General features: G+C 44.4%; 1 protein-coding gene across 9 annotated transcripts in view; it reads left to right on the forward strand.

Moving 5' to 3' along the window:
- The window catches only part of LOC100645656 (mushroom body large-type Kenyon cell-specific protein 1), an 86,763-nt gene extending 81,571 nt beyond the window's left edge, over positions 1-5,192 (forward strand). For all 9 annotated transcript variants that reach the window (XM_048412841.1, XM_048412843.1, XM_048412840.1 and 6 more), the window contains one exon: positions 501-5,192. In XM_048412841.1, coding sequence (XP_048268798.1) covers positions 501-1,830 — 1,330 coding nt within the window. In that variant the 3' untranslated portion in view covers positions 1,831-5,192. The remainder of the gene's footprint in view (positions 1-500) is intronic.
- Positions 5,193-14,814: the final 9,622 nt, after the last annotated feature.

A 14,814-nucleotide genomic window follows, 5' to 3' on the forward strand; every position in this document is an offset into this window, starting at 1 on the left:
CCCTTTTGTTGAGTTTTCGTTTACGTAAAGTTTAACATTGTTACAATAGATGTCGTGATTGTTCTTCTTATTCTTTAGCCTAAACACTTGTCTTGGCGTATCGTTAATGCCCCGATGATACGCTTCGAATATTATTGCTTCGATTAATCGAGACATAAGCTTTGGACAGTCTTGTTTATTTGATTCGTACGTGAATAGCTAGAACATAAATAATTTTTTTACAATTTTCTCCCACTCTTACGGACCAAATCATATTAGATTGTCCGAAAAGTTTCTTTCGTTTCATAAGGTAACGACAATTTCTGTTTTATATTATTTTATTGAGTCAGGTATGATCCAGTTCGTTCTATTTCTATTAATATGTTCGTGCATAATTCAATAAACTAATATAAAACGGAAGAAACATTTCGGACAACCTAATATTATTTCGCGTTTATATTTTGCCTGCCAAGAGTAGCATTTCTACTTCTTTCTACTAATTTCTTTGTTCCTATTTCCAGGGACCAGAAGCAGTCGGACGATAAAACGAAAGAGACCTCAGCCGTGGCAGCGGCGGCAGCAGCCGCGAACATACGACCAGGTACGGCGGACAAGAAACCACAATTAAAGCCACAGAAACCGTTCACGTCACCGGGCGGTATCCCAGGACCCAACGGGATCAAGATGCCGCCGTTCATAGAAGGCATGCCTCATTTGCCATTCACGCCGTTCAATTTCTGGAGTCCGCCGCCGTTCATGCCATCGCCGTTCATGGCAGGAGCGCCGAACGTTCCAACGATCCTACCGGAACAGTACTTCGCGACGAGTAGGATCCGTGGTCTGCAGGAACAACAAAGAAACGCGGCCATGGTGCAGCAACAACAACAACACCAACAACGAGACAGGGACGGGATAGGCGTCGCTGCTGGCACCGCTGAATCACCTGGAACCTCGAATTCTCGTAGCACGCCGATGAGCAAAGCACCGCGGGAGGTATCCGAGAGCTTGTACGATGGTTCGGGAGCGAACGGCAGTTTCTTGGACAATTTGATCAGGTCGAGCCTCGAGACGGGAATTCCAAGGGACCAGAGGGCAATGACCGACGCGAGGAACCAACAGCAGTCGTCCTCGCAGCAACAACTCCCGGAATCGATGAGGGGCAAAACGTTGATCGATCAACTGTGCAGAAACTCGAGGAGAACGCCGGTGTCGAGGCTGGCTCAGGATAGCAGCGAGGACGAGAGCTACAGGGGACCACCATCGACAACCGGTAGGCCGATCCCGGAAAGACCGGAACGCGTGCCCACCGTCGACCTTAGCCCGTCACCGTCGGAACGTGGCCGGAACGACGACGGCAGCGATCGACTCACGTCGCCGCCGACACCTCTCTCGATCTCAAGGGCCGGAAGCAGAGACGAGGACAGTACCCGGGACTCGAGGATCGATCGTAGCAGCAGGGAACGAGAGGTTCACAACGGTGGACAGGAAGACCGCGATAGAAAGACTCTGACCATTCAGCAGCCGCAACAGCAGCAGCAGCTGAATCACTACCCGGACTTACACAATCTCTACGCCGTATCAACTGAGAAAAAAAGTGCCTGTGATAGTAAGCTTATAGTAGATCATTCGAGCCAGAAGACTCAACAGCAGCAGCAGCAGCAACCGCAGCAACAACAACAGCAGCAGCCACAACAGCAGCAAAAGGAATACGATGCGGTGAGCGGACTGGTTGTGCAACTGCAGCGGGGCTACAACATCGGGAACAGCAGGTCCGGCGAGCAGACCAACAGCCAGCAATCGACGGAGCAACGTGGATCCGTTATCAGCATGGAAGACTCCGTTGAGCAGTAGGAAAAGAAAGTCGGTATCGTTGATCAGTAAAGTATACAAGTAACGAATAATATACGGTGAACGATCCGTGTAGACGGTAAGAGTCCACATTCCCGCCCAATGCACCGGCATTTTACACACCACGTTGCCACGGTCGGGGATCCTCGGCCTCCGCTTTCTCTCTCTCTCTCTCTCTCTCTCTCTGTCTCTCTCTTTCTCCCTCTATTTCGGTTCAAGCATGTACACCAACGTGTACTCGATAATTGTCACTGTTGTGTCTCGCGATTGGCCTCGACACCATCGGCCAGAACCGACAAAGAACCGGAAATTCGTGCACGACTTCGTCGCGCGTCGACTATGAAAGCGAACGCGCGACCGTTTCCGAGGAGAAGGGCGTGAAAGCCGAGCACCTCCTCCGTTGGTGTGTGTGTGTGCGTGTATAGGACGAGGGACGTTTCGAAGAAAACGCGAAACGTGGCACGAAACGGTAGTAGTCCCGAGCCTGACCCTGCCCTTTCCACCAGGAAGCCCCTTGAACGTCGCGAGGCAATAGAGGAAACAGAAAAAAAAGACGGAAAGCGAGTAACGAAAAAAAGAAAAAAAGGAAAACACAGAAATGCGTAAATGCTACCCAACCACCCGTGAACCCACTGCGATTCCATCAGTTACATGTATCCGGCGCTCGATCTTCGTCCAGCTGACGGTAGGTCGTACCGGTACATTTTTGACTATGGCGATATTTCGATTCGAGGAGAAGGCAAGAAACGGATACAAGACACGATGCAACGTTATTGTACCGAATGCATACACACGATACACACACATGGCCATCCACAGAGACACGCAGATAGACGTACTCATTCGCTCGGTGATACACTTATTTTCACACGTACATATGGACGCCTCTGACACCGTCGGGTAAGCAAGAATGCGCGTGTACGGTATTACCGTATGCCGATCTATGCAACGGCCCGGCGTTAAAATACAAAACGGGGAACAGACGAAGCAGCACGTGAAACAGTCCGCGCGTGCACGCGTCCGTAGAGAAGATACGCGTTGGGTAGGAGCGCGCGATGAAAATTCTGCAGGGTTGTCCGGTCGACAACGCGCGCGGATACGTTGGCCGATGATAGACATTTTGAACGCGCGAACGCGACTAGAAGACGAACAAAAAATGAAGAAATAAGAATAATTGCCGACGCAACAACGTATTTTTTCCTCTATCGATGTAAAACTACCTAATGCAAGAAAAAAAAAAAACTTATTACCTACTACTAACATTACTTAACTCGTAAGGAGCAACATAATTATATAAGGAATGATATATTATATATTATATATATATACATATATTTTTGGTCATTACGAACGTATGCGAAACGAGAACGAGCCAAGACTTTTGTTGGCGCGCGTATAGATGACGTTTTTTCATAAGGCGACAATATTTCTCTAATCTCGGTTATTTCGAGGCTGGCGTTCGGTAAAAACGCGTACCCCCTCTTAAACGGGTCGCATCGAACAAGGACGAAAGAGGGAAGCGGGAATAAGCTGCTTAGAAAGGTACGAAACGATTTTCATCGATGAGAGAACGATCGCTCTTATCGTTGATCGATGCACGAAAAGTAAATATTTCACGAACATGCGCGTTACGTTTCGAAAACGAAGAACATTGGGAATATGGTTTGGAGAAGCAATGGGAAGAAAGATGAATCTAATTCGATTCTCTGATCGACGACGATCGTTTTGTTTCATGGAACTGCGGCGAGGGGAGATCTACGAGGAAAACGTTAAAAGAGAAAATGGAAACGCGTAGATGTATATAAGGCATTTGGAGAAAAAGGATTGCTATATGTATAGGCGTGCGCTTGTTCTCCACTCGGTTGTTCATTACCGAAGTGCAAAAATTTTTCTTACGCGCGGCAACGCAACGCATTTTGATACGAATTGCAAATTTTCTATCGCGTAGAGGAAGAGAAGCAGCTGTAATGGCGGCGTTCGTAGAATTTCTTCACGAGGAAAACATCCCACTCGCTTCTGGGAGGAATCGGTTCCCTTTCTCTTCTAGATAGTCGATCCGCGTGGTCGACGATCGAAACGTACGATAAATCAGGCGAGTGTGACGACGTTTCGTACGATCGGACATTAGTTTCTTCCTGTCTGACTTTTTCTACGAACCACACGATTGTATCTCGATGGTGTTTTCCTTTTAGCGTCGAAGAAAAAACGTAGCAAAATTAGATGAAATTCGAACGCGTCGAAAAGATCGGCCATCATTATTTCTAATAAGGCAATTCAGAGATTTCCATTTCAAGAAACACGTTCCGATGTTCGTCGATACTCTTTCCGGACGTTAAACGACTTTTCGAAGCTTCTTATTGGTCATTAATAGAGGCAACGACGGTGACTACGATGACGGCAGCTACCGTAACGAGTTCTAGAGAGTATCATCGTTGAGTATCAGAGAAAGAATTCATCTTTCGCTTTTCATCAACGATGCGACCGATCCTTAGAAATTAATCTCTGCAAAATTCATATAACGTTTTATTACCATCGTCGTCGTTACGGACTTTATCTGCGACTCTGACGTTAACACAGCCGATGGAAGCCTCGGAAAATCGTGTAATTTCCGAGGAAGAGGACAGCGAACATCAAAACTTCTTGGAATGGAAATTTCGAAATTCTTTCACGATCGTTTCGGTCGCGGTGAGCGACGATACAACACGAAGAACGCCAGTCCCTCCTCTTTTGACTAATTTTTTCGCAGGTTATCCATGAGCGTCGTGCGCGCGACTATCGAGGTATCTTCTCGTATTTCAAATTAGAATTCCGTTCGACAGGAGATCCTTGACTATATAGAATGAACACGTTAAAATAAATACAAAAAAAGAAAAAGAAGGGAAGAAGTGGTGATTTCGTCGTTTCGCTAGTTGTAGTAGCCGAGCAGGACGTTGGACCAAGACGAAATCGATGAAAGCAGGCGAATTCGAAAGCAGAATGACTCGTTTTAGCGAAACACGCGTAGAAAACGTTACCACGTTTGAGGAAAATAGTGAAGTTCGGCGCGTTAAAGTACACACCGCGGGCCACGATTTTTCCGTCTTTCTCGCGTGTCGAGGAGGATTTCACAAGTTCTGATTCTAAAAAAAAAAAAAAGGACGAGGACAGAGGAAACGAAAGGATAATTCACGCACTCATCTCATGACTCTCTTTAAGTAAAGTAACGACTGAAAGACTCTAGGCTGTACATAAAGTATAAGGCATGTATGTTCGGTGTTTTAAAAAAAAGCAAAAATTCCTTACTAACGCAAAAAAAATTATACCTTACGAAAAAAAAGTAAATCGTATAAGCAAGGCTACTCTCTCGGTGTTTTTTGGAACTAAACTTAAAATTTACCCACCCCTAAACTTAAAGCAAAAAAACCGTGAATTAAGGAGGAAAACTCTAAAAGAGAATGAAAAAAAAAGACGGGTGAAGCGCACCCACGCAGAGAAGCGCGTCGGAAAACTATTAAAAAAAAAAAAAATAACAAGTTATTGAGTGTAAACGTTAAGGTCTCCTTAGGGTTAAAGAATAAAAAAAAAAATTAATATCGAAGCTGAACAGCAGAAAAACACAAGTGAAAAGCAAAGCACTAATCATGATTGTGTGTAAACGTAAATTAAAACCTTCCTTCTAACCCTGTATCCACTAACACACCCCTTTTTAATCACTCACCAGCCGACTACCCGCTTCGCGTCAAAGTGTAAATTGTTCGGTGTGATCTTACCTACACGATACCTCGAAAGAAAAGTAAAACAAAAAGGAAAGGATACCTTTTTCTAAACATTCGCCAGGCACTACACCAAAAAGAAAAAAGAAAAAAAAAAGGAAGGGAAGGATATTTCTTACACTCGTTCCAACTACCGCCTTCTTTTCCTGCTTCCTCTTCCCCTTCGCCCTTTACCCTAACTCCCATTCCTTCATCCCTCTTGCCTTTCTAACTTTACTCGTACCCCCTAAAATCCTCTAACCCCCTCCCCCGATTTAATCGAATCCTCTTCACCTTTCTACCTTGCAAAAATCCAGTTCACCGACACACCCGGGACAACAGAGACTCCCGATAATACCCTTTTACGAAAGATTTATCGTTAGATGTGAAAAATGGATATTTATCGTGCGGATGATTGTAAAACGTGCGTAAATTATGATTGTCGTTAATTCAATTACAGTTACAAAAAGTATACGTCGCGACGTTCTGCACGCGTTCTCTAACCAGGAGTCGATATCCGTCGTCGTCGATCCACGCGCGGTTCCACGGTAGCTTCCCGCGGCTTTTACAACCGAGGGAAACGAGAGGCGCGACGCTGCAATTAGACTTATGTCCGCGAGATCGGCGACCTCATCGTCGCCGGAAATTTCCTCCGCTCGTCCATTTCTCGAGCTTCGACGTTCGTTCAATGGTTTCGGCAAATGTCCTGTTAGAAAAACGTTGCGCGCGAGACGCAGCTCTCGTTCGTTCTTTCAAACGCGTTAAAAGTAAAAAGAAAAAAGGAAAGAAGAGGAAGAAGAAGAAATGAAAGGAAAAGACAGGAGAGGGGATGGTAGCAGTGTGAAATTTTGTTGTTACTTTCGATTCGGTGATGCACAACGCACAAAATGACTTCTCGAGAATTCGCGTAGAGGTGATAATCAAAAATGGTAATCGCGGATTTGTCTCGTGGGATCGATCCGCGAGGTTTGCGGAAGGAAGAGGGGTGGTGGAAGAGGAAATTTCTGGTTCGACGACGACAGCCTCGACTCCTGCGCGAATTAGACACGCGAGAGCTACGAGACTCGTCCGCGTTCGCTAAGAACGGGACGACTGAATCGCGACAATTGGGACGATCGGCGCTAACGGCGTAATTAACGAGGCTGCCGTGTAATGATTTCCCAGTGACACAGTCGCGTCAACGTGTCTGCCACAGCGATTTCGATCGACGAGACCGAGGAACGATCGGTTCTCGGCTCGGGGAATTCGGAACTTCTTCGTTCTGGTGTCCGAAACGATGGACATCGATGAACCGATTGGTACGATTGACAAAACACACGCGAAAAGAGAGGAAAACAAATTTTCTAGAAAAATGAAAGAGATGCTTCTCTATTTTTGCGGGCAAATATTCACGTAAGAAGTATAAAATTGGACAACATTCTGTGATTTTAAACATTATCGGCGTACGGGCAGATTCTGTCCATTGGTTATCGTGTACAGCAGTTTTAGGAAAATTTTCGCTATCGAAATTCGTTCTTTGAAAGAAATAGCTAGAGAGGAGTGTTAGGGTGGATCTAACGAGGTCGCATAAGCTAGGGCAGATATCGTTGCCAACGCGACTGTAGAGAGAAGTGTCGATTTACGTTCTTTTTTTTTTCCTTTTTTTTTTTCTTCGAAGGAGACGGCGGGACGAGAATAAGAAATCCAGTTAGCACGGAACTAAAGGATTGTATTAATACACACGACGTAGCGGCAGCGTCGTAGAATCGGCTTCTCGAAATCGCAGGCCAGATTTCATCGGATCAAACGCGGCTTTTCTTCAAAGGCATTTCAAAATTCGTTCTCGCGGCAGATACGTCGGGAGAGGAATGATTTCGCGTTCGTAGATTTTCCGGCCGTCTCCTTTTACGTCGCGGGCGATACGCTGAAACGATCCGGCGAGAGACGGATTGGTCGAAAACGGGGAGGAAAAGAAATCTTTAAGAATTAAAAGAAGATATATTATATTAAAATATCTGTGATGTAAAAAGTAACAAAATTTTGATGTATATTTTTCACAAATTATTGTAACCAGCTAGTGTATATGTGTAAGATTACGGATATAAAAGAAAAAAAACAAATACTATTGTAATTACGGTGTGTGGAGACAAAATGACGAGTAAGAGAGAGCGAATTGAAAGCCAACAAACAAACAAACAAAAAGAAACCAAAAGATGAAACAAATACGGGAGAAGCGAGATCGCGAGATTACGTTTATCCACACCGGTGGTCAGACGGGACCAAGATGGCGGGCATTGCTCGGAAAATCGGGCCCAAAGATTCTCGTTTTTTCATCGCTTTTATATATTTTCGTTACGCGTTTTCCGTTTCACCGCGGGCAAACGAGAACATTCGAATACCAACAGCGATCTTCTTCTCGTTCACGGAATTACGTCGGAGGATAAAAGTAAAAACGAGAAGGAACAGAATAAACGATCCTTTCGCTTGAAATTTTAAGTCTAGACTGTCGATCGTCAAAATTCAATCGTTTATCGTATAATTTGTTTCTTTGTTCGTCAGTCTCGCAACATCGAGCAACGACGATCATTTCCGGTGGTTCGTGTTTCCAAAAACTGGAAGATTTGGTCCGATTGGCCCTGAAACGGCTCAATGTCAGCTACCTCACAGAGTATCGTCACGTTTGGTATGGTTTGCGTAGGGGATGTTCGCGTGTTTCGGTTGCCGAAGTAAAATTGGATGGCCGTCCACTGAAAACTCTTTCTATGTTCGTTTCTCTCGTGCGCTATAATTTCCGAAGAAATTCGTTCGAATCAAAAAAAAAAAAAAAAAAAAAAAAAGAAAAATAGCAGAAAAAGAAGAAGAAAAGGGGAAGAAGAAAAAAGAAACAAGTCGAACCTCGTATCGATTATCGAACCTTAGAACTTAACCGGAGAAGACTGACGAAATACCGATTGAAAATTGGCCAATCAGTTTCTTCGAACGGTAGACGCGCGAACACCGTCGGGGTGGGGTCGTGTAGAAATGGTCTAAACAGTTCCAAATTGTGCCTAAGTTTCGACGTTACGTTTTTACGACTCGCAACAGAACGAACGACGAATGTAATACCGTAGCAGCAAACTGAAGTTTTAGTTCTATGGTGGGGTTGGTTTAAAGTCAGGAGGCAGTGAACGGGATAGAGGCAAAAGAACAAAAAAGAAAAGAGAAAAAAAATAGAGATGGGCGACCTTAAAGCTAAATTTTAAAAGTATATTACCTCCGTATACGTTCCAGGGCCGTCCGGCCGCCATCTTGCGTTCATTTTTACGTTCCGTTTTGTCGAATAAGTGCAATTAGGTACACTGACGCCACACACAAAGACAACACACTCTTACTGACACACACACACACACAGACACACACACATACAAAAAGCCATGTACACACACGCACGCGTATACATATGCGCGAGAAACACTCTTCGACACGCATTTACACTCCCACACACGTACACGTCAAACAGACGTCGAAGAAAAAATGAAGAAAACGAACTGTTACGCGCTAGGTTACCGTGTTTTTAAATTCTATTTTCAATTCACGCATTCTCGAATGTTGGGATTTTCGTGATCAACGAAGAGCTGGCCTGTCGTTCACATAAGAATAACACGTACAACATACATATGATAAACAGACGAACACGCGTACATACACACATACACACGCGCACACACGCACACACACGCACACACACACACATACACGTTACCATATTACATAGAACACGTACACGTACTCGCATACACTGCAAGAAGCAGCCGACGTCGATTCGACGACAAAGTATGATACGCCGTTTTCTCTATCTCCGAACGTTCGCGTCTTTCTTCGACGGATATCCAGTTCGATGTCTCGTGGACAATTGACGTACAAAGACGTTGGGAAATTTAATCGCTTAATCGAAAACTAAGCTGTATTACCTGGATCAATTTTTGCCGGCACTTTTTCGGATGTCTTTCGATCGAATCAAAAAGGGTGAAGGAGGAAAACGAAGAACGACGTGCACGGCCGAGGATCGAGAAGGGCCAAAGAGAGTAGATAAATTACCGCCTGAACCAACGTAGAAACCGAGATGGTACGGTCCGTTAACGGTCGAAAACTTGGTACCTTTCTAATTGGCTTTAATAAGCTCGTAATTCGTAGGCTCTAGTCATGCAATGACTTTAAAAGGCGGGAAGTCGTCCCTGAAGCGGTGGGTCGAATCTTCCGCGAATTCGTATACGCTAAACGGCGCGATGTGACGCGACGCTGGAACTTACCGATTTGTGTTCAAAATGGGCGAACAAAGTCGACAAGGCGTCGATTCGACGTCCGGCTCTCGACACCGAAATATAATTATGGAAACTTCTAACGCGTACGCTCGTGCGCTGTCCGCGTAATATCACACGGACGGCACACGCGCAAAGGAAGGAATCTAAATAGATAGGTAGATAGATATACGACGAAAAAAAAAAGAAAAAAAAGAATCGGAAGATTTGAGCGCGAGAATGGCAAAGACGGGGAAAGCCAGTGCTCGACCACGCCTCCGACATCAGCCCGAATCGCGGAGCCTCCTCGTATTGCGACTGACAGCGATTTCTTTGCAAAGCTCTCTCGCGACAGCTGGGAATGAACGAGCTACGCGAAATCATCCGTTCTCGCTGCCGCAGTAAACGTCTTTTTTCATTCTCGGGCACACATACATACACACACACACAGACACGCACGTTTCTAGCGATAGTTTATCTCGCGCCGCAGTTTGGGAAAACCTCTTAGCGCGGGTTAAGATTTACGCGTGACGCCACGGCCGATGGGTGCTCGTCGATTCGACACCCGCGGAGAGACAGCTGCGATCGGTCGGTGCTCGGTAGAGGCAAATGTTAGAGGCTATCGGGATTTTTATTCAACCTTTGTCGAATATTTTATAATAAATGGTTACGCGATTCGCCGACATCGACTGGCTGCTCGGGTAACTAACGTTAATCGGTTTAAATTTCGAGTTTCGCATCGTTAGACTTTGAGAAGTAAGAAGTAAGAAAATATTTAGAAACGGAAGTAAATTAAAAAAAGAAAAGAAAAAAGAGAAAGAAAAGCGCGCGATCGCTGCTGCGTCCGTACGAGCGTCAACGGGTGAAAACGAAGTTCGTGAAACAAAGGTATTATTCGTCCATCAAAAGGTGATGTATTCTTTAAAGTACAATTACTTCTTGTTCCATATACGAATCGAAATTACTTTCATGTTCCTATTTCGAGGTTTAAGGAGCGAACTGAGTCGGTCTTGTTTGCGGTTAGAGCGATGCGTCCTCGTCGGTCGCGGATCTCATTTCCGCGAAGGTGGCGGGCCAGATCGGAGGCGGTCGGTCTCGACACTGACTATGCCTAGACTTTTCGACTAGTAGGCGTTAGGAAAAAATGGCGCTGGTACTACGTAGTTAGCACCGGTAGTACTCGTAGTTTGGCGCTTTAGTTGTTTGTATATCGTGTTGTTTCGTTTCTTTCCGTTTTTCTATATTGTCACTGTGTATGCCCGGCCTCGCCGCGCAAAACGTCAAGGTTGGAAACGTCCGACTGGAACTACGAAGGAACGAGTCGATCGATAGGAAAACTCGTCAAATCGATGAAAAGAAGTGGCGACGACGAAAGATGTCGTGAATATTACTGGCGATCGCGTATGACTATGAAACGACTAACTGAATCGGCTCGCCAACGGATCTCGGAACGTTGGAACAACGGTGGTGACTCGGTGTTTCAATCAAACCTGTTTGTACCAAAATCACTCTGAAATCATACGCACCGGAACTTCAAAGTACGACCAACTAGTTACGGACCAAGTACGCTGAACTGCCGGTGAATTAATCAAAAGACACGTCCGAGCGGCGCGTTACGTATACGAGAGACCTCTTCGAGGAGCCAACCGTTTCCGCGTTTTTTCTTCGTCTTCGAGCTGCAGTTCGTTGTTCCGGCCTTGACGATCACTGCGTCCCGCCGAAACTCTCGGCGAGACCGGGCGCGTTCCGATGCGCTACAAAGTTTTTAAAGTTTAAAGTAACCGATCGAAAGCGAAAGAGGTAATTAAGGACAAGAAGATTAAAAAAAGAAAACTAAAGAATCCAAACCGGATGTAAAATCCCCACGCTCCGATCCCCTCCGCACCGAAATCCCATTGGACAGATCGTCATCCATCCACACGAACAACCCCTCCGGACAACCTTTAGCAATTCGAAAAATTCACCCGCATTTCCGACCACACACGCACACTCAGTGACACGCTAAACGAACACCAGAAGTATAACAATACACGCAGTCTGCTTTCTACATACAGCTACAACAATATTGCAGCCTCCCGATACCAGTCGTCTCCTTACAGTTTAAAGCGGGGTGCGTTCGTGACGGGCGCCATTCGGATTCGACATGTCGTGCGTCTTTCTTTACCGGAATCACGACGAAAATTCGTTGCGATCGTATCGCTGTCGATACGAGTAGTTTCGTCTACGGGCACGAAATACGACGAATTTTCTCGCGAGTCCTGTGGAACGTATCCGTAAAGAGAAAGCAACAGCTCGACCGATCGAAGAGCAGGTTCCGTTCGAACCGATGGCGCCGCGACCGTCCGATCGTTTCCCTGCGCCGTGCCACGGGTTGCATACTCACCCGGGCACCGAGAACAATGCAACCAGCAACACACAAGCAGCAACAATAGACATCTCTCTCTGTCTGAGCAGAGCACGTCGCGATCGCGAGTTCGTCGCTACGTGCGACCACTCGCTACGATCGCCGTGCATCCGAGTTACAAGTACAGCTACTAAAAATCTATACATCTCATATTATCCAACAGTGATCAACGCAAACGCAGATGCCACGAAGAGCAATGCAAAAAATAAAAAAAAAAAATAATAAGCAAGGATCACCTGGCAGTCCGTATCGTCTCGGCGCGATGATTATTCAAATAACGCGGTCGAATCGTTCCGATTCGGTTCGTTTCGTTTTTACGATCGCCGGTTCGGGGAACGATCGACGAGTTATGAATATGGCGTTGGACGATCGGTGCCGGGTGAAAGTCCCCTCAAATCAAAACCCGCAGTCAGCACAGAATATAAACGATAAGTGCAGAGGAAACAAACTACTATAGTAAACAAAAAAGGTACATATTATATATATATTATATATATAAATATATATTATTATATTATTATTATTAATTAATTAATTAATTATTAAACATACATAAAAGAATATTATTAACAACACAAAGAAGTACTATATTACTACTATTATTAATTATTATGATTCTTATTATAAATTTAATGAAACAATGATAACATTCCAACCGTCAATGTGCCACACGACTTTTTATATGCTCTTAAAACAAAACAAAAAAAAAAAGGGAAGTATAGAGGGAACGCGAGATTTTGCGATAATCGTCGTTTGGTGATCGTCGGAAAGCAGCGCGGGGGGGAGGAAAGAACGTTCTTCGAAATCGTTGACTGAGAACCGCGTTAGCGTGGCTGTGAGAAAGACGCGGGACCCTTCGAGCGAACCTCTCGATACGAAAAGAACACCGGATCAAAGAGAAAATAAGGAAAGGTGCACACGAGCCGAGCTTCGTCTAGCGATTTTTTTTTCCCTACGATTAATTAAAAAAACCGAGTGCTCTCTATACGATGAAGCTCCGAAGGCGGCGCGATACGTGCCTTCGTCTCGTTGCTTCGAATTTTCAAAAAATGTCGCGAGGAAAGAAACGTCGATGCGAGAGCGAGCCGTCTTACGCCGTTTTATCTTGTATCACTGGTCGACCATGATCGATCGTAAATAGGGCATACTTAATCGTTCCGGCGAATTTTATTTTCTCATTACGACGACAATCGTCGTAATAACGAAGCGCTTGTTCCGCTTTAGCTCTATACGTATAACGCTAACGACGAGACTCATTGATTTAATTACGCGTATTAATTGCTGTTACGTTTGTCATTATTACTATTATTATTATTATTATTATTATTATTATTATTCAGATGATTAGGATTGATATTTTTATTAACATTGATAGTTACATTATTATTTTTATTATCCGCTATTATTAGTAGAATTATTGCCGCTATTTTTATTATTATTATTATTAATACTACTACTACTACTACTACTACTACTACTACTACTATTGCTACTACTACTACTACTAATACTATTACTATTGTTATTCGAAAAGAGAAAGTCTGTGAATTCGACGGGCATGCGTTCGCGATGAAATACAGACACGCACGCACACAAGCGCGTTTAACGTGTGTAATCACCATCATTAGAAACATTATCTCTATTACTAGTGCCGTCTATATATGTTACAAGAATATTAGTTAGTCCGTGAACCATTAAAAAAATTTACATCACTCGTAAATATAGGTATCGGCTAAAGTATATCACGTTGTTAAATACGTATGGTATGTGGGCGTGTCTGCGTTAACGCGAACACAATCGTGCGTTTGTTAATAGGTTAATGTACGTAGTACTTATCATTATCATCCTCGACTTTCGCATTGTCGTTGTCATTGTCATCACGAGTCGTTAAATCATCGATATCGTTATCATTATCGTCCTTACGCGTCCTCGTCATTCGGGTCATCCTCATTTTTATTATTACTCCATCATTATCGTCATCATCATTATCATCATCATCATCATTATCATCATCATCATCGTCGTCATCATCATTACCATTACCATCATCGTTACGTATTCGTTAAGGTCATCGATTAATTTCAAGTAAAAACGCACGAACTACGAATCAATTTCTTAAATATACGTACGTTTTCTTGTCTTTTTTTTTTAATGTAGCTTGTTTTTTTATACTTTTTAATTAAAGCGCGGCTCGCGAGCCCGAGACCAACCCAAGTGCAATTCGTAATCTTTTGTTTCTTGTTACTTTTGTCGTAGATTACTTCCCGTTTCTTATCGCGCCTCTGGGCCGTGAACGCCTCCCATTCGTCGTTAGTTTCTTCTACCAATCTACCGCTTTTCTCCTGGCTCTATCGAGCTTCTTCTTTTCCCGTTCTTTTCCTCCAAAGTACTTACAACTCTCGGGAACAGAGTGAAACGGTCGAATAATACGCGTGCATAGCTGCAAAGAGGGAAAGCTTCAAACAGCACCGACTATTCCAGGCTTCGTTACCGATCGTTCTTTATTTTCTACGCCTTGGCCGCTTCAATTCTTTCTTTTTTCTATCGACTTTTCACCTATAAACGCACTGTCGAACATTATTTCCCCTTTAGTGGT

Source organism: Bombus terrestris, chromosome 15, assembly GCF_910591885.1.
Source record: "Bombus terrestris chromosome 15, iyBomTerr1.2, whole genome shotgun sequence".
NCBI lineage: Eukaryota > Metazoa > Arthropoda > Insecta > Hymenoptera > Apidae > Bombus > Bombus terrestris.